We start from the raw sequence: 22,590 nt of genomic DNA, 5'->3' as shown, positions 1-22,590 counted from the left end.
AATATTTTTATGGACTACAAAAAAACCCGCTCGTGCTTCAGGGTCTCTCCCTTGCTGAAGTATCTGCAGAAGACTAGGTATTTTACTAGTGAAACACCCCTTCCCCGCCGCCGTAGGCATAGCCTCCACAGGATCCCACTCAGCGACCACCTCCGCGCTGCTCACTCGGGCCGCAGACGTCCCGCCCTCTGCCACCTCCGCGCCTCTCATTGGTCAGGCCCTGCATTCGCCTCGGCTCCTGACTGGTAGTTGTTCTTGTCTGTATGAGCCGCGGGGACATTTCCGCATTGACGGGGGCTGCTCCAAATGGGGGGGAGGGGAGGTGTTTGGGAGAAAGTAGGGGATTGGGGGTGTCAGAAGCTGGTAGCCAGGTGGGCGCAGGCGATCTGCAGCTGGGCTGTGACCGCGGGAGAGGAGTTCAAGTTGTGCATGTGTGAGGGGAGAAGGGGAAGAGAGAGAGGTGCCTCAGAGGTGGCATTCTCTCAGCCTGCGATCCTTCTTCCCGGGGCGCCATAAACGCCCCCAATTTCTCAGCTGCTAAAAGAAGCGGAAGGTGGGTGTCGGTGGCGGATTGGAGAGAGGCGTGGACGGGCTTCTCCAGACCCCTTAGGCTGTGTGTTTCTTTCTGGGAAATGTGTAAATCTCCTCTCCGCGACCCGCTGTGTGGCCCGGGAGGCCCAATTTGGGCCGTCCCGCACGCCTCGGGCTTGGGGCGGCATGCGAGTTCTCCCCTCGCGGATGGACCCTTAATATTTGCTGCGCATGAGGGGCGATATGGCCTTCGGCCCCTCCCGAGAACAAACCACGGCAGGATTTCGCCTCTCCCTGCTGGAAGGGGGCGAGCTGGAGGCCTCGGTCCGCCGGCGGGCGCGCGGAATTCTTGCCGCCTCCTAGTCCTAGGGTGTTTACAGGCTAGTAAAAATGGTTGCATTGCCCCTCTTTGCCGACCTCACCCGCCTCCCGCATCCTGCTTGGGCGCTGGCAGCTGCTGACCGCGGTTTCCCGGGGAACTGGCCCGAGGCTGGACGGCAGCAAGGGGGAGGGAATGGGGGGTGCGGCCGGCCAGTGTCTGCTGCCGTCCAGCCCAGGAGGGCGTGGGGACCCGGTGGGGGGGGGGAGGCGGTGAAATAGCCGTTGTAGATCCTCCTCTTTCATTGATGAAATTTAAGTTCGTGTGATTTTACCTTTTCCGGGAGTCTCCAGTTGGCCCTGGTTTGTGTCAGGAGCGCAGTGTAGACAGGAGTTCTAAGCAGACTCAGTCACACTAAGTTCCTTTCTTTTTGGAAGTGGAGGAGGTTTTCCTGTTTGTGTTTTTGTTTGTTTGTTTTTGGGGTTGTGGTTTTTTTTTTTTTTTTGAGGCAGTTTTAATAGCTTTGAATAATTACTCCCTTAAGGGACTAAATATAGAAAGGGGAGAAAGAACACGTCGGTTGTTAAAGTAAGGGAGGAAGAGAGACCTGCCCTATAGCGTGGCTTCTCTAGAAATTTATATATATATAGATATATATATATATACACACACACATCAGAGTATTTTAATCCCTAAAATGACGAGATATGTACAAGGTAAGACACCTTTTTTTTTTTTTTTTTTTTTTTTTCTCCCTCCCGTGTTGCTTCAGTCTGGAGGTGGGTGGTTTGGAAGTAGAAATGTTCATTTGAGATACCATTTGCGAAACGCTTTTCCTTAAATTGACATTTGAGCTGCTGGGTTGGCATTTCGGATACGTATAATTTATACTCCTGTGTTCTGCCGGGTTTAGTTCTGCCTCACGGAAATCAGGTTAGTAGCACTCTGGCTCGCTAGGGTAGTGGCTGTAAATAATGATAAAACAGGATTTTGCCTGCTGATTAACCCCTGTTCTCTTTAACTGGTGGAAGTCAAGGTAACCATGTGTGCGACAACGGGAAGGGGAACTGGGAGGGCTGAGAGAAGGTAGGTAGGTTTTGCCAGGACTGTTGGGGAAGCTTTAGTGTTCTCTGTTTCTACTTCGTTTGTGTGTACGTGGTTGGAGTCTCAGATTCAGTTATTGCGAAACCGGGAGTATCTTGTAGAAGCTGGAGGTCATTTCAGCAAGAGAAATGACTTTGCTGCATTGCTGTTTATTTTCTTCTTCTTTGAAATCTGGAAAGATTATTAAGGTTTCTTTGAATCTTGGAAATTGCCCTCTAAATTTTACATGTCTTAAAAAAGGGTTAGCGAATGCCTCTGAACTGAGTTAATCATTAACATTGCTTGTTTGTCTGTGTGTGTTGGTTGTACGCACTGAAATTGGTGCTCCCTTAAATCGGTCACTCACTGATATTTGGCATAGGATTTGCTTCTTGTATGCAAGTAAACCCTTTGCTTGCAGACCAACAGTGTAAAAGCTTCAGCTATCTTGATGAATACACAGCTAGTGAAAGTTCACAACCACTTAATGTGATTCTCAACAGATGTATTTAAAAAAAAAAAAAAGGTCAGTTATGGCCATTATGAGACCCCAGGAATAAAAATGCCCTAGTACGTTTTATATCATTTTATCAACTCTTCTTTGAGTTTTGTATAATAGATTGAGTATTTGACTGCCTGTCTTAATATGGAAACAGATGGGACACTTTTGCCTGCCTCCTTTAGCACTACACTCAGAAATGTCACTTGCCATTAGACTTTCGAATTCATGTTGTAACTTCTTTGCGGTGAGAGAGGCTTTTTATATTCTGATTGAAGAAATGTCTTGTCAATGGAAAAACGAGGTAACTGTTAATTTGCTGGTTTTGTAACAGCAACAACGAAATTACCAGGAAAGCTTCTTTTGGCAAGAATATGCTAGGGAGAACCGGATAAGTCACTTGGTAGTTTTCCTTTTAAATGAGCAGTTTTGCAGAAAAAGATGATACCCCTCCCCTCCAAATTTGACATGATTATGTTCCTGTTTGTCATTGTTTGAATTTTGTCCTTAGGTGTAAACCCTCTGTATGTTCAATTAACTCTGCTGCTGTTGATAACCCTAATTGATAACCCTAATTGTATAATTGGCTAATGATTCAGCTGTCTCCACAGATCAGTTTTCAAGTATAAGTTTTGGGTTTTTATCTTGGAATGTTTTTTGTACCAGATCGAATTGTTTAATCTTTGCTATATCACTTACTGATATTTCTAATCATGGACAGTTAGCTCATGCCATAGAAGAAAGATTTAACAAATGCTAGGCCTCTGTTTTCACATGTTTCATTAAAGCTTCACAAAATCCCTAAGAGGTAGATTTTTTTTTTAAAGATCTTATTTATTTATTTGACAGAGATCACAAGTAGGCAGAGAGGCAGGTAGAGAGAGAGATGGGGGGAAGAAGGCTTCCTACTGAGCAGAGAGCCTGATGTGGGGCTCGATGTGGGGCTTGATCCCAGGACCCTGGGATCATGATCTGAGCCAAAGGCAGAGGCTTTAACCCACTGAGCCACCCAGGCGCCCCTAAGAGGTAGATTTTTTTCATGCCCTTACAGCTGAGGAAATTTACATATCTTGTCCAAAGTTCACAGCTGGTAAGCATTGAAATTCATATATGTATGTGTCTAAAATTCTTGTCGTTTCTAATACCTTTTGTTGCTTTTCACATTAAAAAGTTACCCAAATGGCTTGTTTCTCCAACTAGACTGTCAATTTCCTGTGGGCCAAGATAAAATTATATCTCTGGGGGAAATACAGTGTCTTGAAGTGGTGGATGCTCCAAAAGAATTTGACACAGATGACAAATGAGAAACTCAGCATTTTTAATATATTTTTTAGGTTAGCCTACATTTTTATTTTCAGTTTTTTTTTTTTTTTTTTTTAAATAACACCACTTAGATTACATAAATGTTACAAAGAGAGAAGCATTTGGATTTAGGTTTGAATCCTGATAACAGGCGATCTTAGATACATAACTTTTCTGAACCTCAGTTTCTACTTATTTAAATATTGAGTACTAATGCTTTGCCACAGGGTTATTGAGAAGCTGAAATGAGATGAATTATGTGAATGCCCTAGTCACATATAAATGGCCAGTGAGTTTTCCATTTCTTTCTTAAAATGATGGTGGCCATACAGATAGCATTGGCACCATAAGTATAACCACATGTCATCAACAGAAGTAAATAGAAACAAGGCAGATATGACAGTTTTTATTTTCCTATTCTAAGTTTGGTGTTTGGTCCCCTAGCACTTGGGAGTTGATATATTTGGGGGAAAAAAAAAAAGTGCAGGGGTAGGAGGGAGGAAGCTTGAATGGTGATGTGAATACATGGTTGGTGACAGTTTTTGTTTTAGTCCAGTCAACAAAAACAGTTTTTGAGTGCTTACAATGTGCAATACACTGTATTGAAATTTCATGGGTATCCCTTATAGTGGGCATTTGAAATTCAGAACATCTAGGTATTATACCTGTGTGTTGTGTGTTTTTGATTGCCTGGACAAGATTTGGGGTTGCTATACTTGCCTTATATCTCTCCCAAAGCTAGGCAAAGCGCTTTGTAGAAAAGCTGGGTGTCTCCAGTCTCAAGCACTGGGACCAGTAAGTCATTAGGTAGAAATATTCAGTTACTAAAACTGCTTAATGTTGATAGGCAGGGGCACTCTCAGTGTATATGCCTTGTCCAAAAGAAGGTTTAGCTTGCTTTGGGCATCTCCTAAGTCTATATTCCTCAGGCACTTAAATACCTTTCTTATAGGAAGACTCTACTTTCCTGGATCTAGGATATAATTGCCTACCTGTTGTATTCTGCCCTCAGGTTACCTTCTGCCTACACCTGTGAAATTACTTCCCATTTGCTAGTTTTCTTCACTCCAGGGGTTGTTGCAGAGCCCCAATTATTTTAAATAAATGTGAGTACTAGCTGAGGGAGAAGGGACGCCCTGTCACAGTTGGAGGTACTAGGGGTCTTCAGCTGATGTGACGTTTTGCCAGCTCTATCAATGGGTGCCATTTGGGATTCAGCTTTTTATAAAAATTTCTGAGAGCCATGGGATAATCTCTCTCCACATGATTTGAAATTTATAAATGGTGCAGGAAATACTGTCATCTAGCCAACTACGATCATGTTATGTGCTTATACTGTAATATTAGAGGAACTTTTTTTGAACCGTTTTTAATAGGCCATTATCTATCTAAATCATATAAAAATGTCCCTTAATATTAAATTGATGTACTTTCTTGTATTTTAGGGGAAGGCATTTGAGTATCTCTGTGTCACTTTAAAAATATTTGAGGCCCATTGACTTTCCCATTTGTTGGAATTCTCTTTTTATGACTTTTTTTTTTTTTTTTTTGGTGATTCCTGCTTGGTAAATGGCAGCTAGCCAAGGAGGATTAGCTGAGCTAATTTTAACTGGAGGGGTCTCAGATGAATATAGGGATGAGATGTATTCTGGGGCCTGATTATGGAGGCTGGGCCTGCTTCTTCTCAAAACCTCAAACTGAATTTAGCTTTTTGCTGATTATTTAGATGACTAGGTTGCTTTTAGCCCAGGAGGATTGTGACGTGGATTTCAGACAGTAGTAAAGGGGGCAAAGCAATGACTAAGGCACACTCCTCATTTTTTGAAGACATGGCTTGGGATTCATTATGTTGCTACAGGGAGGAGAAATTAGTTAAATTAGAATCAGAGTTATAAATGGAAAATTAAAAGAAACTCAGAATAGTTGAGCTGATGAAAACTTTGTTTTCCACCATGGATTTTGTAATCTCTATGGTTAAATTGCCTTTGTTCTTGATAACTGGGTGTTTCTTCTAGTAAGATGATTTTCATTTGTGAAAGCCTACTGAGAAAAGAAATTGATAGGGAACATCAGAGAAATAAGAAATCTTAACTGGTATACTTCTTGGAAGTGCCATTTTAATATTCTGAAGATAAATTGAAAAATAACTTTTACAAGGAAATTACACTAAAGTGTTAAGTTTGAACAGTGTTTTCTTGTGATATTGCTACACAGAGACCTTTCTCTGTTTGTGTTATTTTTTCTTCATAGAAAATTGTAATATTTATGAATTGTAACTTTAAAATAACTTTAAAATAAATTTTAAAAAATTTTAAAATAAAATAAAATAATTAAAATAATAAAATAAAATACTTAATTTGTATAAGGAACATTAGTTGGCCTAATAACGAAAATGCTGTAGGTAAAAGAATAACATACTGTGGTTTTCTATTTTCCACCAAATTGTATTTGGTAATTTTATGTGTCAGTGTGTACTAGGAGTTCTCAGAAAGACAGATATAGCCATTACTAAAGTTAATACAAATAAATATTTAAAAGTCTAACTAACTCTGGATTATTTGTAAAAAATGAAAAATTAAGAGTTGACTGTACTAAGTTTCTATAATGTGATTTCTCTTGATATTCAGAATTTATGCCACTGGAGAAAGTCCCGGCATTATTAGAATAAAATTTGAGGGAGATCCTCTAGGATTTGGGATTTAGTGAATGAGGAAGTATGATTCACTTAACTACCAATTTGATTGGTTGGAATCTCTTTAAAAGGTTAGCTTTTTCTAAAGACTTGTATCCCTGTTTTCTTTTCTAAACTATTGTATTTTGTACTTGGTATAATAGTGTTTGCATTGTGGACGAATTTGTCTTGGGTGATTTGATAGATTGTTCCAGGCACAATGACAATTAATTGAAGCCATATGTCTTAGGCTTCTAACATTCTTCCACCAGGCATGCATTTTTCTATTAATAACTTTTATAGTCTTTGACAGTTGGCTTGCCAAGCCATCAAAACAAAGCCATTAAAAGAAAATTAAACTCTATGCATTTGATAGGGCTTAGGTGTGAGAAAGGGGATAATACTCCATTTCAAAGCTGTTTCCCAGTTATTGGTGATGCAGACCTCTCCTTAGTTTGTTGCAAAGTAATTGTTTTAGGGCTCAATTTCTGCCTCTGCCGAAAGTCCCGCTGTTTATTTTTCTCAGTCATTGCCAGTTGAAATCGATTGTGCCCCCAAACCATTTTGACAATTAAGGGTTATTTCTGAGAACCAAGGAGAAGATGGCTATGTTGTCTTAGTTAACTTATATAAACAACAAAATGTTTTGTTTTCTAAAACCTTTCTGGATATTTGTTAATTTTTCCTATGCAAATCAAGAGAGTTCCGTTTCTCTGTGATTTCACTTGTATCTTTAAAAAAAGAATTATTCATTGTAATCATGTACATGAGATAGTCATATTACACGGAGTCCACTTTTTAATAATCACCAAAGTGTTGAAAATACAATTCTAGGGGATATTCCCTTTAACAATAACTCCATTGCTCCTTGGCCACAAAGGTCTGCAGACAACTTGTTTGGAGTGTGCTTTCCTCTGGTTGCTGCCCTGGCAAAGGCTGATGTGATGTTTCATTTATGTTTAAACCCTGCCTAGAATAAAACTTGGAGAAAAAGAGTGCAGGAAAATGGAATAACACAGTTCGAAATGCAGTTTTAGGTTCACTTATGTCAGTGATAAAATGCTTGGCCTTGGTAATAAAATATTTAGAGCGTGCATAAAAACTTTCTTCGATTTTTCATTGCCCAGAAAACAAACAGTATAGAGGGAAAAGGTGACGAGCATAAAAGGATGCTTATTCCTTTATGTAGTTTTAACCTCACCTAATAACCTCACATTGTAGACATAGTTTGATTTTTGCATGTTTTCATTCAGGCATACTCCTGGAGGTGACAAACCATGTAAAAGCACTGTAACCAAGAAAGGGGAGACCTTCCTGCAGGAAGGAGAAGCAGGGCACCAGGGTTTAGATTCCAGCTTGACACTGCTACTGTGTCCTTAGACAAGTCAGCATCTCTGGGGCCCTGTTTCATCTCAAGATAAGGGAAGAGGACTCACTGACCTTAAAGCTTTTCCAAGCTTAGAATCCTAGTTTTATCTAAATGTACATACATCAAATTACAGGGCAAGCCTGCCAAATAATTTTTTGTGCTTGATGATGATGAGTTTATATTGTATCTCTTTTTCTTTCTCTCAACAAATGAGTGTTCTAGGTCTCTTGGCACATGCCTTCTTGTATCTGTTAAACTTAATGCAAGGTAATATTATTTAACAAGTTGACACATCTCTTCTGAAAGTTCTGTTTTTCAGAAGCAGTATTTTCTTATTTGTCCCTTAAGATTTTTAAGAGCTACTCTGTTGTATGAGAGCAGAGTTACTCTTAATCATTAATGAGAAATCTGGTTTATGTGTAAATTCTAACAGTTAAAAACAGTTTTTTACGTTCGCAAAAATCTTGCTTAGCAAATAGCCCTGCTTATTCAGTGCTAGAACAGTTCTTAGAAAACTGGTACCTTTTATCTTTACCAGAAAACATTTATTAAGCATTAATATGTATAGAAAACTGAGTCATTAAAAAATCTGTAAAGGTATGGGTGTCTGGGTAGCTCAGTGGGTTAAGGGGCTGACTCTTGGTTTCAACTCAGGTCATGATCTCAGGGTCATGATATCTGGGTCCTGAGATCTGAGGCTTGCTTTAGTCTCCATGCTCCGCAGGGAATCTGCTTGAGATTATCAGCACCCCCTCGATCATGCTTTCTCTTTCTAAAAACAAATACATCTTTAAAAAAAAAAAACTATGTACATGTAAATAATCATACTGTGGTTTGGAGTCTGAAGTAATTAATTGATTTAAAATCAACTAATTGATTTTACTTGTGATTGAATGACCTAGACTATATTCATCCTAAATAAGCTAAATCTAAATATCTAAATTGCCCAATTTTATTTAATCTTTAAAGCTAGTGAAAACATTATGCTAACATTTATATAAGATAATAAAAATTGGAAAGAAATGTAGAGGTCATTTTGTCTAGATTGGCTATAAGTTTGAAATTTCTTTGATAACATACCTGATAACTGACTGATAAATCAGCTTCTTTTTAAGAAGTCTTAGGGACTTCAAGAACTCAAGACACAATCCACATTTTGCTTAGCCGTGCTTTCCCGTGACCATAATTCCTGGCTCTTGAATACTTTTTGTTTGGCCTTATCAGACTCTACCTTCACTAGACTGGAGTCTACCTTCTTAATGTATTTCTACCACATAGCAGTATCATAATAGGCTTTTACTCATTTATTTAATAAACATTACTTGAATATTTACTATGTTTCAAGCTCTGTGTTAGGCAGTGGGAATATAGCCTGAGCAAAACAGACATGATATATTTCTACAGAGATTATAACTTGTTGGGAAAGATAGACATTGAATAAACTTTAAAAAGCATGGTGTTATAAAGGTGAAGTAGAAGAATTTACCATGTGAGCATGTAGTGGGCAACCATGCTTGGTTTAGAAAGATATCCAGGAGGAGATTACATTTAAACTGAATTCTGACAAATGATATATATTAGTGGCTGCTCAAGCCACTAATATGAAAATATAAATCTTGATCTCTTACTTACATATTATCAGGTGTCTGCACTGTGTCAGGTGCTGAGGTAGGTGTTGGGAAAAAATTTTTCATAGCTAGTGCCTTTGAAATTTTGCAGACAGACATCTGAGCAAAGAGTTAAACTTTAGGGGCTGTTTGGTATAGTAGAGAGGCAGGAGTGATTAAAGCCCTTTCATTAAAGGAGTTGTGATAGAAAGAAGGGCCTCTTTGCATGTTCAGAAGCTACCACCTAGAACACAGACCACCTCCAAAATAGCAGAAGCTACTCAAGATCACAGAGTTTGAGCCCTTGGGGAAGTTTCTTGGAGTCTGAGATGCTTTCTCATGATTTTGGCATTCATGCTGGGCCACTAATTTCTAATTTTTTCCTCCTCATTTCTGTGTACCCTGCTCTCAATATGTTGAACGACACTTGAGATGTGTGTTTTGGAAGGATCTTACAATAAATAGGATGCTTTTAATTTCATGGAACAGAAAAGTACAAACATAGTTGGCTTAAAAAAATGAGGAACTTACATCACATGAATCTTGAAGTGGAATGTTCCAGAGTTGGCTAATTGAATATAAAGAATGTATCAGTCTTTCCCTCCTTCTCCTCTGCTTTCTTAGCCTAGCTTTCTCATTCTTAGGTTAGCTCCCCGTAAGGTCACTAAATGGCAGAAGAAATTGGAGGTGAAGGGTTGGGCACATATATCCAGGGGTGGAAAAGATACTATTTTTTCCATGTGTCTTTTTTCAGTCAGGAGCACCTTTCTCCTAAATTCTTTGGCAAACTATACCCTCATGACTCACTGATCAGAATCATATTATGTTTCATGCTTAAACCCATCTCTGGAAAGGCTTTAGACCAATCTGGGCCTGGAGCCATCTCCAAAGCACATGGCCTTAGGGCAGACAATAGGTGACAGAATAGCATTGTCTAGGGAAAAGAATGATGTGCATGGCTGCTACAAGTGTATTAAGATAAGTGGAATATAATCTATATCAGAGCTACTCAAAGCAATACAGGTAGCATTCACTTATTAGAAATGCATATTTACCCCCCACCAGACCTACCAGAGTTAGAATCCTGGGAGGTTGCCCAGGAATCTATGTTTTAACAAGGCCTCCAGGTGATTTGTATGCACATTGAAGTTTTAGAAGCACTATTAAGATATCACAAATGAACTAAGAAATTGCAGCCTTTAGGCATTCTGCTCTAGCCCTTTCATTAACTTTGGCTAATCAAAAAGTTACTTCAGTTTGGCTTTTAAGACCACTCTGGTTAAGGAATTTGTATTTGTTTATCATCAAATACAAATCCCATCAGTGAAGAAAAGAAGTGATATGATTGGGGTTGCAGTTTAGGGAGACCAATCCATTCTGCTTGGTACCACCAGATTAGAGTGACATATGGGCAGACTGGTTAGAAAACTGCTGTCATCATGACCAGGAGATTGAAATGAGAGAAGTTACAGTAGCAGCAGTGGGAATGAAAAGCAATGAATGGAATTGTGGCAGTTGAAGTATATAGTATTAGATTGATGTTATGTGAAGGGAAGGAAGGAAAGAGTCAACTGTGCTGAGGTTTACAGGTCACCTAGCACTGAGTAGGAGAATGTTCATATCATGCAGAGCAGGGAGGTGTATTTGGTTTAGATGATTTGGACATGTTGAGTTTGAGGTACCCAACTTGAGTGTCCAGGTGGAAAATGTCTAGAAGGTTGTAGGGAATGTGAATCTGGAGCTCAGGAAAAAAGATCAGGATGCAAGGCACGTATTTGGGGATTATCAGTAATGAGACTGGTAAGGTCATAATTGAGGGGAAGAGTGGTCTGGGGACAGAATCTTAGGAAATTCAGGGAATAGGAGAAGAAAGAGTCAGTTATGGAAATTGAGGCCTGGTCACAGAGGTAGGAGAAGATGTAGCATAATATTGGGTAATGGAATCCAAAGAAGAAAAACTTTTCTAGGGGGAATAGTCACAAATAACTGAGTTTAACAACTACAGTGAGAATCCAAAAGAGGATGGTTAGCTTTAATTGGTCATAAATCTAGTCAGTGTATGTCCTCAACTTTATCCATGAATATTTCTAGTTACCAGTACATTCTTAGAGTTTTTAAACTTATAGTAGTCCCCTCTTACCTGCTGTTTCACTTACCTCAACTGAGGTCTAGAAGCAGATGATCCTCCTCCTGACATACTGTCAGAAGGTCAATAGAGGCAAACCAGAGAGAGATTTCAGGTTTAGTTCTGGACCACGGCAATAAAGAAAATATTGCAATAAAGGGAGAGTCAAATGAGGTTTTTTCCTTGTTTCCTGGTACATTTAAAAGTTATGTTTATACTATACTGTACTATACTATACTATACTATACTGTAGTGTGCAATAGCATTATGTCTAAAAAATATACATACCTGAATTAAAAATATTTTATTGCTGAAAAATGCTAACCATCATCTGCATTTTCAGCAAGTCGTAATCACTGGTTACAGATCACCGTAACAAAGATAATAATGAAAAAGTTTGAAATATTGTGAGCATACCAAAATGTGACACAGAGACACAAGTGAGCAAATGTCATTGAAAAAATGGTGCTGATAGACTTGCTCAATGCAGGGTTACCACAGACCTTCATTTTGTAAAAAAAAAAAAAGGGGGGGCAGTATCTGCAAAGTACAATGAGAAGAAGTATGCCCGCACTAGCCTAATGCTGTGTCACAATGCCTCTATCATTTACCTCACTTCATCTCATCATGTAGGCATTTTATCTTCTCACAAAGTCAAAAGAAGGCTGAGTACAGCACAATATTTTGAGACCACATTCACATATTAATACAGTACAATTATCCTATTTTCTTATTGTTAATCTTGGACTATGCCTAAATGATAGATTAAACTTTATCATAGCTGTATAGGTATAGGAAAAAAACATAGTTTATATGGAGTTTGGTACTATCTGCAGTTTCAGACCATCCATTGGGAGTCTTGGAACATATCTGTTGAGGATGAGTGGGGACTCTACTATACTTGGCTCACAAGTCATTTCCTGGTTTAAAGTTAAGTTAGCTCCCTAATACTCTGACTTAGAGTGCTGTTCAGTGTGAGTTTCCAAGGAAGGTTGGGACTGATAAATCTAATTAGTGGTGTGTGGGGAGGTGGCCTGGGGAGAGCGCCTAACCTCTTTGTTGCTCTTGGTATTTTTTCTATAATCTTTCCATGGCCTGTGCATTGTGAAGCTAGCTTTCTCCTTTAGAATGTGAAGTTGTGGGGCAGTCATTTAAGCATCTGCTTTCAGCTCAGATCATGATCCCAGGGTCCTGGGATCGAGCCCTGCATGGGGCTCCCTCCTCAGTGGGGATCCTTCTTTTCCCTCTCTTTCTGCGTGCTGGCTCCCCTACTTGTGATCTCTCTCTCTCTCTCTTTGTCAAATAAATAAATAAAATCTTAAAGAAAAAAAGAAGAATGTGAACTTGTTTTGTTTGTGCCAGTATCAGGATGTCAGGGAAGGATATTATATATACCTCTTAGTTGATGAAATGGATGAAATGAAATACCTGAATTAAATGTAAACAATCACTTGTTAGATTATCTCCTATCTCTTGATTCTATTGCTTTCCTCTTCCTTTTTTTCTTTCATCATCTTATTCTTCCCTTTTTGTTTTTTTTTTGGCTCCAGTTGGATAGGAGAAAGCCTATGTTGAAATTTTAGTCCTTCTGAACAATGTTGAAATTTTAGTCCTTCTGAACAAGGAAGTATTAGGAAATGGGGGTGGCAGAAAAACTTCTTAAAAAAAAAAAAAAAAGAAGTACTGCTAGTTCTATCCCAAATGGACTAAGTTATAATTAAGTCAACCAGAAGAATCCTAGTAAGCCCATGTGGAAGGGAGTTTCCTGTCTATTCCACTGGGTCTAAGAAGACATTCTGATAAAAATGCTTTTGGAGTGTTATTTTTGGATTTTGTACCAAAGATTAAAGAGAGTCAGACTAGGAGGAATAAATGAGCAAGGTATTTCCCCTCACTGTGGTGGGATGGCACTCAGATAAATTGGCTTTGCTTCCTAGCGCCAGCATTTGCTGGTTCTATGACCTTGGATAACTTATTTAACTATTTCAGCCTCAGTTTCCTCACCTGTAAAATGTTGAGGGTAGATAAAATATTCCCTCTCATCTCTAAAAATGTTTTTTGAGTTATGGCCAAGGTAATGAAAATTTTTTTAATTTCGTAGCTCTTCTTTTTCATTTTAATTAATTAATTAATTAGCATGTGGATGCACACAAGCCGGGGTTGAGGGAGTCCGGGCTTAGTGAGAGGTAGAGAGGGAGTTCTAAGCAGGCTCCATGCTCAGTACGGATATCTCATGAGCCTGATATCATGACCTGAGCCAACACCAAGAGTTGGTCGCTTAATTGACCAAGCCACACAGGCACCCCGGTAATGAAATGTTTATTCCTAATCCACTCTCTGTCCAAGGTTGAGGATGAGCAATTCTCTGCTGCTAGGAAGTGAGAAGGAATAAAACATTTTGGGAGGTTAGGAATCTTGCATTATTCTGGGGGTTCTTTAATTGACCTTCCATGAGAAACCTGATTGTCATTGCCAGAATGGCAACCTGAGAATATTAAGTCCAAGAAAGCTTTAAAGGTCTGTACTTCTTTTCCTACCAGAAGTTCCAGACGTTTATTAGAAATTCAGGATGGAGGGGCGACTGGGTGGCTCCGTGGGTTGGGGCCTCTGCCTTCGGCTCAGGTCATGATCCCAAGGTCCTGGGACTGCGCCCCGCATCAGACTTTCTGCTTGGCGGGGATCCTGCTTCCCTCTCTCTCTCTGCCTGCCTCTCTGCCTGCTTGTGATCTCTGTCTGTCAAATAAATAAATAAATCTTAAAAAAAAAAAAAAGAAAGAAATTCAGGATGGATAAGGAGGTCGCCACTAAGGGAAATGGTTTCTAGCTCGGTGCCTCCCAATCTGTGTCAGGTGTTTAAGATAGACACCCTTCTTGATTAAGCATTAATTATTATTCTTGCATATACTTTAATCCTTAAAAGGCCTTCTTTTTTCTTCAGTCCCTAAAAAACAAAGCTGCATAGTAGCACTGCTCAGAGAAAAGGGAAGGAAACAGCAGTGGGATAGGGTGGAAGATGTGATAGGTTCTTTATAACATTCTTTGTTGTATTAGCTGTTCATATCTGTAGATTGGCTGGGAAGAATACACATTGTTCCGTATTTGCATTTGGTGCTATATCAAAGAAATGGGAAGAGTAAAGGTTAGGGATATTTATTACAACTTGAGTTTGAATCTGTGTCTGGGTTTTTTTGAATCTGTATCCTAAGGTTGAACTTCCTACAGCTGGCAAATACCACATGTAACATTAAATTTGTTTTTCAGCCAGCCTTTCTTAGCTTGGCTTGATAGGGAGGATTGTGAGATGGGTTTTGTGTGTTTTGACCTTAAATCATATAGAATGATAGGCAGTTCTGTAGAGGAAGTCTCTAAGGCTTGGTGGTTTTTTTTGTTTGTTCAATCTTTGTTTTTGTTTTTTTTTACTGTTCTCATGTAGACAAATCTCAAACAGCTACTATAATTATCTTTCAACTTTGCAGTTACATTTATTGTTATCTCATCTTGGCATTTGCCCAGAATATAAATTAAATGTTCCCATCACTAACTTTTAGGAATGTGACTGGGAATGCTGGCTTTCAGAATCTAACTTCAACAAAGCAGCAAGTCTGTAGATGTCTTTGAGTCCAACAAAACTTTTAAAAAAATCATTATAAAGTTCTTGATCTATTTTAATCCATCTGTGACACAGAATCAAAAAATTCATGTGTTCCTTAATTTAGATGTTGTATATTTAGTAGATTTTTCTTCTAAATTATTTCTTAAATATAGGAGTTGGCTTAAAGATTGGGGGAGAAATATCTCAGGTATACATGGGGCAGCAGGGTGGGGGGTACTTAAACTGTGACAAATTTTAAATTATAGTTAAGTCAGCCAAGGGATGAACCATATAGTTGATGTCACGTTAATTCTAGTTTAAAATGTTCTGCAGGATTTTTTTAGTTACCTATCTATCATAGTTATGCAGAGGTGCTCATCCATTGTTAGGAATTTTTACAAATGAAATGTTGCTACTTACTAGTGGAAACATACATTTAGGTTGGTTATGGAACACACAGGTGTGTTTCTTAGCTAAAAGTAGTTATTTATGGACCACTGTTTGGGTCACTTAAAAGTTTTACTAGAGTCATAAACTTAGTTGTGTTGTGGTTTATGCCTATAAAAAGAGCACAGTTAGAAAATGGCTATTTTAGAATTAGATTGTATGCTGTCACCAAATTTCCTCTTTTTTTTTCTGTTGGATTTCAGTATGACAGAACATGGATTTGAAGAGTGATGTTAAATATCTCATTTGTTAACAATTTTAGGTATTTGGGAGGAGAGGCTATCTACATTAAATAAACTGCTTTAAGAGTTACATAATTCACTAATTTCTGCTCTTACAAGTATATTAAAAGTATTATGTTGGCTTTAACTCTGTCTGTATAAATGTTTTCTTCTGCCCAGATAACAAATAAAAGAATTTATGTTGGAGGCATTTGGTTGGATCAGTCAGTTAAGCATGGGACTCTCGGTTTCAGCTCAGGTGATGATCTCAGGGTCCTGGGATTGAGCCCTAAGTTGGATCTGCGCTCAGAATATAGTCTTCTTGAGATTCTCCCTCTCTGGGGCACCTTGGTGGTTCGGTCGTTTAAGCATACGCCGTGAGCTCAGGTCATGATCCCAGGCTCATGGGTTCGAGTCCCGCATGAGTCTCCTTGCTCGGCAGGGAGCCTGCTTCTCCCTCTCCCTCTGTCTGATGCTCCTCCTGCTTGTGCGCTCTCTCTCTCTCTCTCTCTCTGTCTCTCTGCCTGACTGACAAATAAATAAATAAAATCTTTTTTTTTTTTAAATGCAGAGATTCTCCCTTTCCCTCCCCTTATACCTCTCCCCCGATCTCACCTCTAAAATAAATAAATCTTAAAAAACAATTTATGTATGTGGGAGTGAGTATTTTTAGTTTTATTGAACTGTTCTGCTAAATTAACATTTGTAGGAGTAGTTAATCACACAAAATGTTTGAACATAAGCTTCAAAACTACATTTATATAATAAGTTTGAGTTAGGTATTGAAAAAGAACAGGTGAACAATAGTCTGATTATCCCTTATTTTATAAGTAATAGACAACATAATTACTATCTAGATAGCTAAGCATGTAAAACAACCTATGTTGGCATTTTCTTCCCAAGGTACTTAGGCCTAGGATGTTTTCTTTTTCTATGTTTTTCTATTTTAATTTGTTTTCATCTATCAGGTATTTCTGTCACCTTTAGTGAGTCATCTTTAGTGAGATCTGCCTGTCAGAGAGATTCCCAGCTATGCCAAAAGCCCCGATAGTCTTGTCTGACACAGATGAGCCTGTAAAGTCTTGGCTGAAATTGAGGACAAGAAACGAGGAAGCAGCCCTGTGTCCTTTTTAAGTGAAAATTTTGATGCCACAGACAGAGGCGCCTGGGAATTGCCAGTGTCTCTTAAGAGGTTATTCTTTAGGAAGGGATGTAAAACTGGAAATTAAGAATTCCTTAATTTTTTCATCTGGCCTGGGGGGGAAGGGTTTTTTTGTTGTTTTTTGTTTTTTGTTTTTTGTTTTCTTCTGTGAAGTTGCTAACCCCCTTTGGTTCTCTTATGAGGCAGTACTTCCATAAGGGCATGTCCTGTAAAATAGACCCTTATTAACATTATTCCAATTTTCTCATTTTTCTCCAGCTTTGATGGCTAAGATGGAAACATTAGTAGAGATGGAATGGAACTATATGAACAAGTGAAGATTAATCCTTTTATTCCCACATGCCTCTGCTTCCTAAAAGTGTTTATTAGTGTTTCAGATATACCAGGAATGCATATAGGCACCAAATTTAGGCCATGTCGTTATATAGTCTTAATTAGTTGATACTACTGAAATCCTTTGAGAAGGTGATGAGACCATAGGATTGAGCCCTTTTTATTTGCTGGTGCACTAGAAATAAATCAGTTATAGCTTACCAGCTGTTTGAATGGCTGTCTGATTTTTCTATTGGTGTTTTTATGTTTTTAAGATCTTAGCAAAGCCATGTCTCAAGATGGTGCTTCTCAGTTTCAAGAAGTCATTCGACAAGAGCTAGAATTATCTGTGAAGAAGGAACTAGAAAAAATACTTACCACAGCACCATCACATGAGTTTGAGGTAAGGATTCCACGGGGTTTTTTGCTTCCATCCATCAATATACTAAATTCCTATTGCTGCTATTAATCATCCAGCCTGAAATAAGCACAAAAATATAAGAGCAATAAAAAAAGTAAGGATTGCTTAACAATTAAGGATTTTTAGCATTTACCCATGGTTAAACTATTGTCCTTTCTTTTTTAATTCTAGGAAGTTTCTAAAGTCTAAGAATCAGAACAAAATTTTAGTTGTTCTATTCTAATATCATTGGGTAGAAAAATGGATACCAGTATTCAGTTAGAATTGTGAGAAGTTTATCAACCATATATCCTGCTGCATGCCTTTTTCCAGAGAGCCAGTTCTAATAGAACCATGCTACTTTGTCAGCTATCATAGAGGTTTCCCAGCATAGACAGGTATTTTTCCTTTTCGGTTATAAATCAATAGATCATCCTTTTCATTTTCAAATTTGTTTGTACTTAATGTTTTGAGTTTAGCTGTGTCTTATTCCTTTTTCTTTAGATAAAGATTAATTTTCATTTAAAGAGGCAGTGAAAGATATTGATGAATAAATGTAGGAACCAGTTGAAATTTCCATGGACCTAATGGTGTTCAGTTTATGTGATACTGGTGGGAGATTTGGAGGATGATTTGCTTGTATTTCTTTAAGTCTGGTTCCTGTTAGCTTTTTTTCTTCACTTTTAAGTTGGGGATTTAGAAAAGTCTCTGCTCTACTTCATGTTCTAATAGTATAAGAATTTCATTGAAAGATGTTTTAAATGTATAATATGTATTTATATTTATTAAATACTAAGCATTCTGCTAGTTGTAACAAGAACTTCTATTTTAATAGCACACTAAAAAAGACCTTGATGGATTTCGGAAGCTATTTCATAGATTTCTGCAAGAAAAGGGACCTTCTGTGGATTGGGGAAAAATCCAGAGACCTCCAGAAGATTCGGTAAGTTTTAGATAAAATGTAGGAAAATTTAAGCTAATCTGAAACGTGGGTTTAAATTGGGGGTGAGGTACTATGGGTAAGAACCATCACTTGAGACATAGACAGGAATTGCTTTGCATTCTCTTCTCTCATGCCAAAACTACAGAGATAACCTACTGCTTTCCCTTCTGTTAGTCCCGTCTTTTTAGTCCTGCAGAGGACTTAGGAAAGTCTAGTCTCCCTATGACACTAACTCATAACTTTTTTTTTTCCTTAGGGATTTTATTTATTTGAGAGAGAGAGAGAGAGAGAGACAGAGTGAGAAAACAAGCACAAGCAGGGGGAGGGGCAGAGGGCGAAGCAGACTCTCTGCTGAGCAGGAAGCCCAATGTGGGGCTCAAATCCCTAAAACCTTAGATCATGACTGGAGCTGAAGGCAGCTTAACTGACTGAGCCATCCAGGCATCCCATCACTACCTCATAACTTGACATCCCTGAATATGAGGTAATTCTTTTGCAAAGTACCAAGCACACAGTAAGAGCTTCATTTATGTTCTTTTCTTTCTTCTGTCTCCTAAAGCATCTGATTTCTCATAGCCTTTAGTGTCTTGTACAGATGCTAAGTCGCCTACTTAAAGCTCTCCTCGGATTCCTTGAAACCATCTTTGTAGCCCTATTTCCCCTGCCTGCTTTTCACATGTTGTATTTCCTGGCTTCTAGACTTCTTTGTATGTCATTTCCTTGGAATACTTTGGTCTCTTCACCTATCGAATCCTGTTCATTGTTTGAGTCTCAGGCCAAATGCCTTCATCTCTGTCCTCGACCCCTACCATAAAGCTGCTCTGAAGAAGTATAGTGCAGTAGTATCAGAGGTACAAATCCTAGTTTTACTACTTAGGAGTTTTATGTAAAATGTGAATAATACCAAGTGACTTATGTACTTTACAGGGTGGCTATGAGGCTTTATTAAGAAATATATGTGGAAACATGTTAAACCATGAAACATTTTTCAGATACCAGTGGTTTTTTTCCACCATCATGTGGCACTTAGCTGGCTTGAATAGTAGTTGATTATATGCATGTGTTGTCATCTTGCTAGACCTTGAAGCCAGGGAACCCTGTGTCCTGAGCAAATGTTTGTTGAATGGATGATCTAAATGCAGTTATTGTCTAGGGAATATGTTTTGTTAACATAGTGACCTTTCTTCTCTTTCCCATTTGTAGTCTGCTGCTTTGTAGTACTTTTCATTGAAGGTAGAAGAGACTTGGTAGAGTGGAGCAATTGTTTATAGATAGTTTATCTCTTAAATGTCTATAATCTTAGGTAATCTAATATTGGTTTTAAAACCATGTTGTTTAGAGCAGGGGTTTGGCAGAGTACTGCCTGAAGGCTACTCCACTGACTGTATTTGTAAAGGTTTATTGGAACATAACTGCACACATTCATTTATATACCATTTATGGTGGCTAAGCTAATGGAGTCTCTTGTATTTTTTCCTGAGAAAATCTTAAATACAGTTCCTGGTCAGTAGTACTTTTATTTCCAGTATGTGGAAAATGCTTTTTAGTGATTAAACTTGTTAAAATTATGAATTACATGCTCATTGAAAAAAAAAAATCCCACCTAAGCATTCACCTTGAGGAGTTTTTCATTGTTTATGTTGAAGCTAAAATTCTTCCTGCCTATAATGCTTGCTTGTTACTGTGTGTTTGTATGTGTGTGTGTGTTGCTTTGGTCTTTGATTCCGTGGCCTTAGTAAATGAATTATGATTTATTTTTCTGATTTTAAGTGTAGAATTAATAATATCTTCTCCTGGAAAAAGAGTAAGAGAATTCTTCTGGATAATTTAATGGTTTTTAAAAAGGAACTATTTATGGGGTACCTGGGTGGCTCAGTGGGTTAAGCCTCTGCCTTCTTCGGCTCAGGTCAGGATCCAGGGTCCTAGGATTCAGCCCCATATCTGCTCATCAGGGAGCCTGCTTCCACCTCCCCCTCTGCTTCTTTGCCTACTTGTGATCTCTCTTTCTTTGTGTCAAATAAATAAATAAAATCTTTTAAAAAGGAACTATTTGTAAATTCAGTCAGATTTTTAAAAGTGTTTGGGAATAGGCCTAAAAGTAAAACAAAAATTTAGGCAAGTGTATTTCTCTCCTCTTAAGTAACTGTAATTTTTTCCTAGGAATTTATTCCTCATTGAAATAACTTCATTTTTCTAATTAATGATGAACCTGGGTGTAAAGGTATGGTTAATTCTTGCTTGCATACCTGGACTTCTTTGTTTTTTCCTACACAAACATAACCGTTTGATGATAGTGCCTACCTTGAAGGAAGGCACACAGATTTGTTACTTTCAGTATATTTTAACATTCAAGGTTCTGCTTTGCCAGTGAGAAATCTACCTTTGTGTATTTTGAGAGCGGATTGTGATATTAAGAAGGGTTTCTTGTAGTACAGATTGCAGGGTGAAGAAGGAAGGGAGGGAGGGTTCAGAACCACCTAAGGATTTTTCCAGTTCAGTAGTACCATCTCCAACAAAGTTCTGACAAACACTTTCAAGAGACTGTGTGCCTGTAGTGAGCCATAGTAACTGATAGGAATTCAGAGTTGGTACAGAAAAAGAATAAGTAAATAGAATTCTGGATATAATTTGATTTCGTGAAGTCTTTTCTCTGTTTATAATAGTGTTAAGTCTTCATTAAAAATTCTGAAACCTGGTTTTAAGCATCTTTAAGAAAATGTTTATAATCCCATGTGTCCTTAATGTTGAAGGTTTTAGAGTTCTGAGGCAAAAGATAAGTTTGCTCCTTTATGTCCTGAGCTTCTTGAAGGCACAAATGTTATACTTTGCATGTTAACAACTTTTGCAAATAGTTCTGAGAATGAAGATCATGGGACAATGTTGTTCACCTTGCTTCCCTACATTCCTCCAACTCCCTATCTCCCTATCTCCTTCACTACACATTGTCTGTAGTGAAGAGATTGTCTGTCTCTTGTCATGGATATTATACAGAATCAGTTTTCCTCTCAAAGAATACCTTTCTTTAGTACACACAGTTTTTTGCTTTTTGGGTTTTTTTGTTTTGTTTTGTTTTTTTAAGATTTTATTTATGTATGTATGTATGTATGTATGTATGTATTTATTTATTTGAGAGTGAGTGAGAGCACAGAGGAGAGTGAGGGAGAAGCAGACTCCCTGATGAGCAGGGAGCTGGGGGCTGGATCCTTTGACTCTGAGATCATGAGCTGAGCCAAAGGCAAACACAGGCCATCCAGGCACCCCTGTACACATAGGTGTTGTCTTTTAAATACGGGTGATACTTTAGTCTCCTACTGAAAAGAAAATATTGTGGGAGAATAGTTATTTCAAGTAAGATTTCTCATGTCAGCCTTGCATCAAAGCTGTGCTCATAAACACTGTTATAATAGAGTATTTCTGTTTTTATATAGGAGTTGGCAACTACCAGTTGGCCATCTTGTTTTATAAATAAAGTTTTATTGGAACACAGTCTATACATACTGTCCTGTGACCGTGACAGTTGAATAGTTGGAATTGAGACCATGTGGCTTATATAACCCAATGTACTTCCTTCCTGGCCGTTTATGGAAAAGTTTTGCTGACCCCATTTTAGTATACTTATTTTTAAAAGTTCTTCAGTAGTTTTTTTTACTTCTTTGGCCTCCAGAAATTTCATACAGTACTATAATACCATTGCCTATATTCACTGTAACTTCCTCATTGTGTAACTAGAAGACTGTATCTCCCATTTCCTTCCCCCACTTTGCTCACTAGCCTCCCCCTTCACAACCACGAGTTTGTTCTGCACATACGTGTTTTTTTTTGGAAAGCCTATGGAGTCCACCGGTGCCTGCCCAGCTCAATTGATAAAGCATCTGACTCTTGATCTCAGGGCCAAGTTCAAACCCCACATTGGGCATGGAGCCTACTTAAAAACAAACAAACAAACAAAAAAAAGGAGTCCATGTTTTATTGAATTATGGGTAAGAGAAAAGAATTCAGTTTATGGA

The 22,590-nt window shown here is 38.3% G+C and overlaps 1 protein-coding gene across 3 annotated transcripts in view; it reads left to right on the top strand.

Annotated features, from left to right (window-relative positions):
- Positions 1-350: 350 nt before the first annotated feature.
- UGP2 (UDP-glucose pyrophosphorylase 2) overlaps positions 351-22,590 on the top strand; it is a 74,183-nt gene continuing 51,943 nt past the window's right edge. Inside the window, exons 1-3 of one of the 3 annotated variants that reach the window (XM_032873797.1) lie at positions 351-553; positions 17,516-17,643; positions 18,476-18,583. In XM_032873797.1, the coding sequence (XP_032729688.1) occupies positions 17,530-17,643; positions 18,476-18,583 (222 nt within the window). In that variant the 5' untranslated portion in view covers positions 351-553; positions 17,516-17,529. Of the gene's footprint in view, positions 554-1,523; positions 1,567-1,794; positions 1,887-17,515; positions 17,644-18,475; positions 18,584-22,590 lie in introns of those variants that run through there. The other 2 variants (XM_032873796.1, XM_032873798.1) reach the window with 2 other exon arrangements.

The sequence above is a fragment of the Lontra canadensis genome, unplaced genomic scaffold (assembly GCF_010015895.1).
Source record: "Lontra canadensis isolate GAN:19392208 unplaced genomic scaffold, GSC_riverotter_1.0 scaffold50, whole genome shotgun sequence".
Classification (NCBI taxonomy): Eukaryota; Metazoa; Chordata; class Mammalia; order Carnivora; family Mustelidae; genus Lontra; species Lontra canadensis.
Note: the sequence above shows the minus strand (reverse complement) of the source record. Positions and strands in the feature narration are given on the sequence as shown.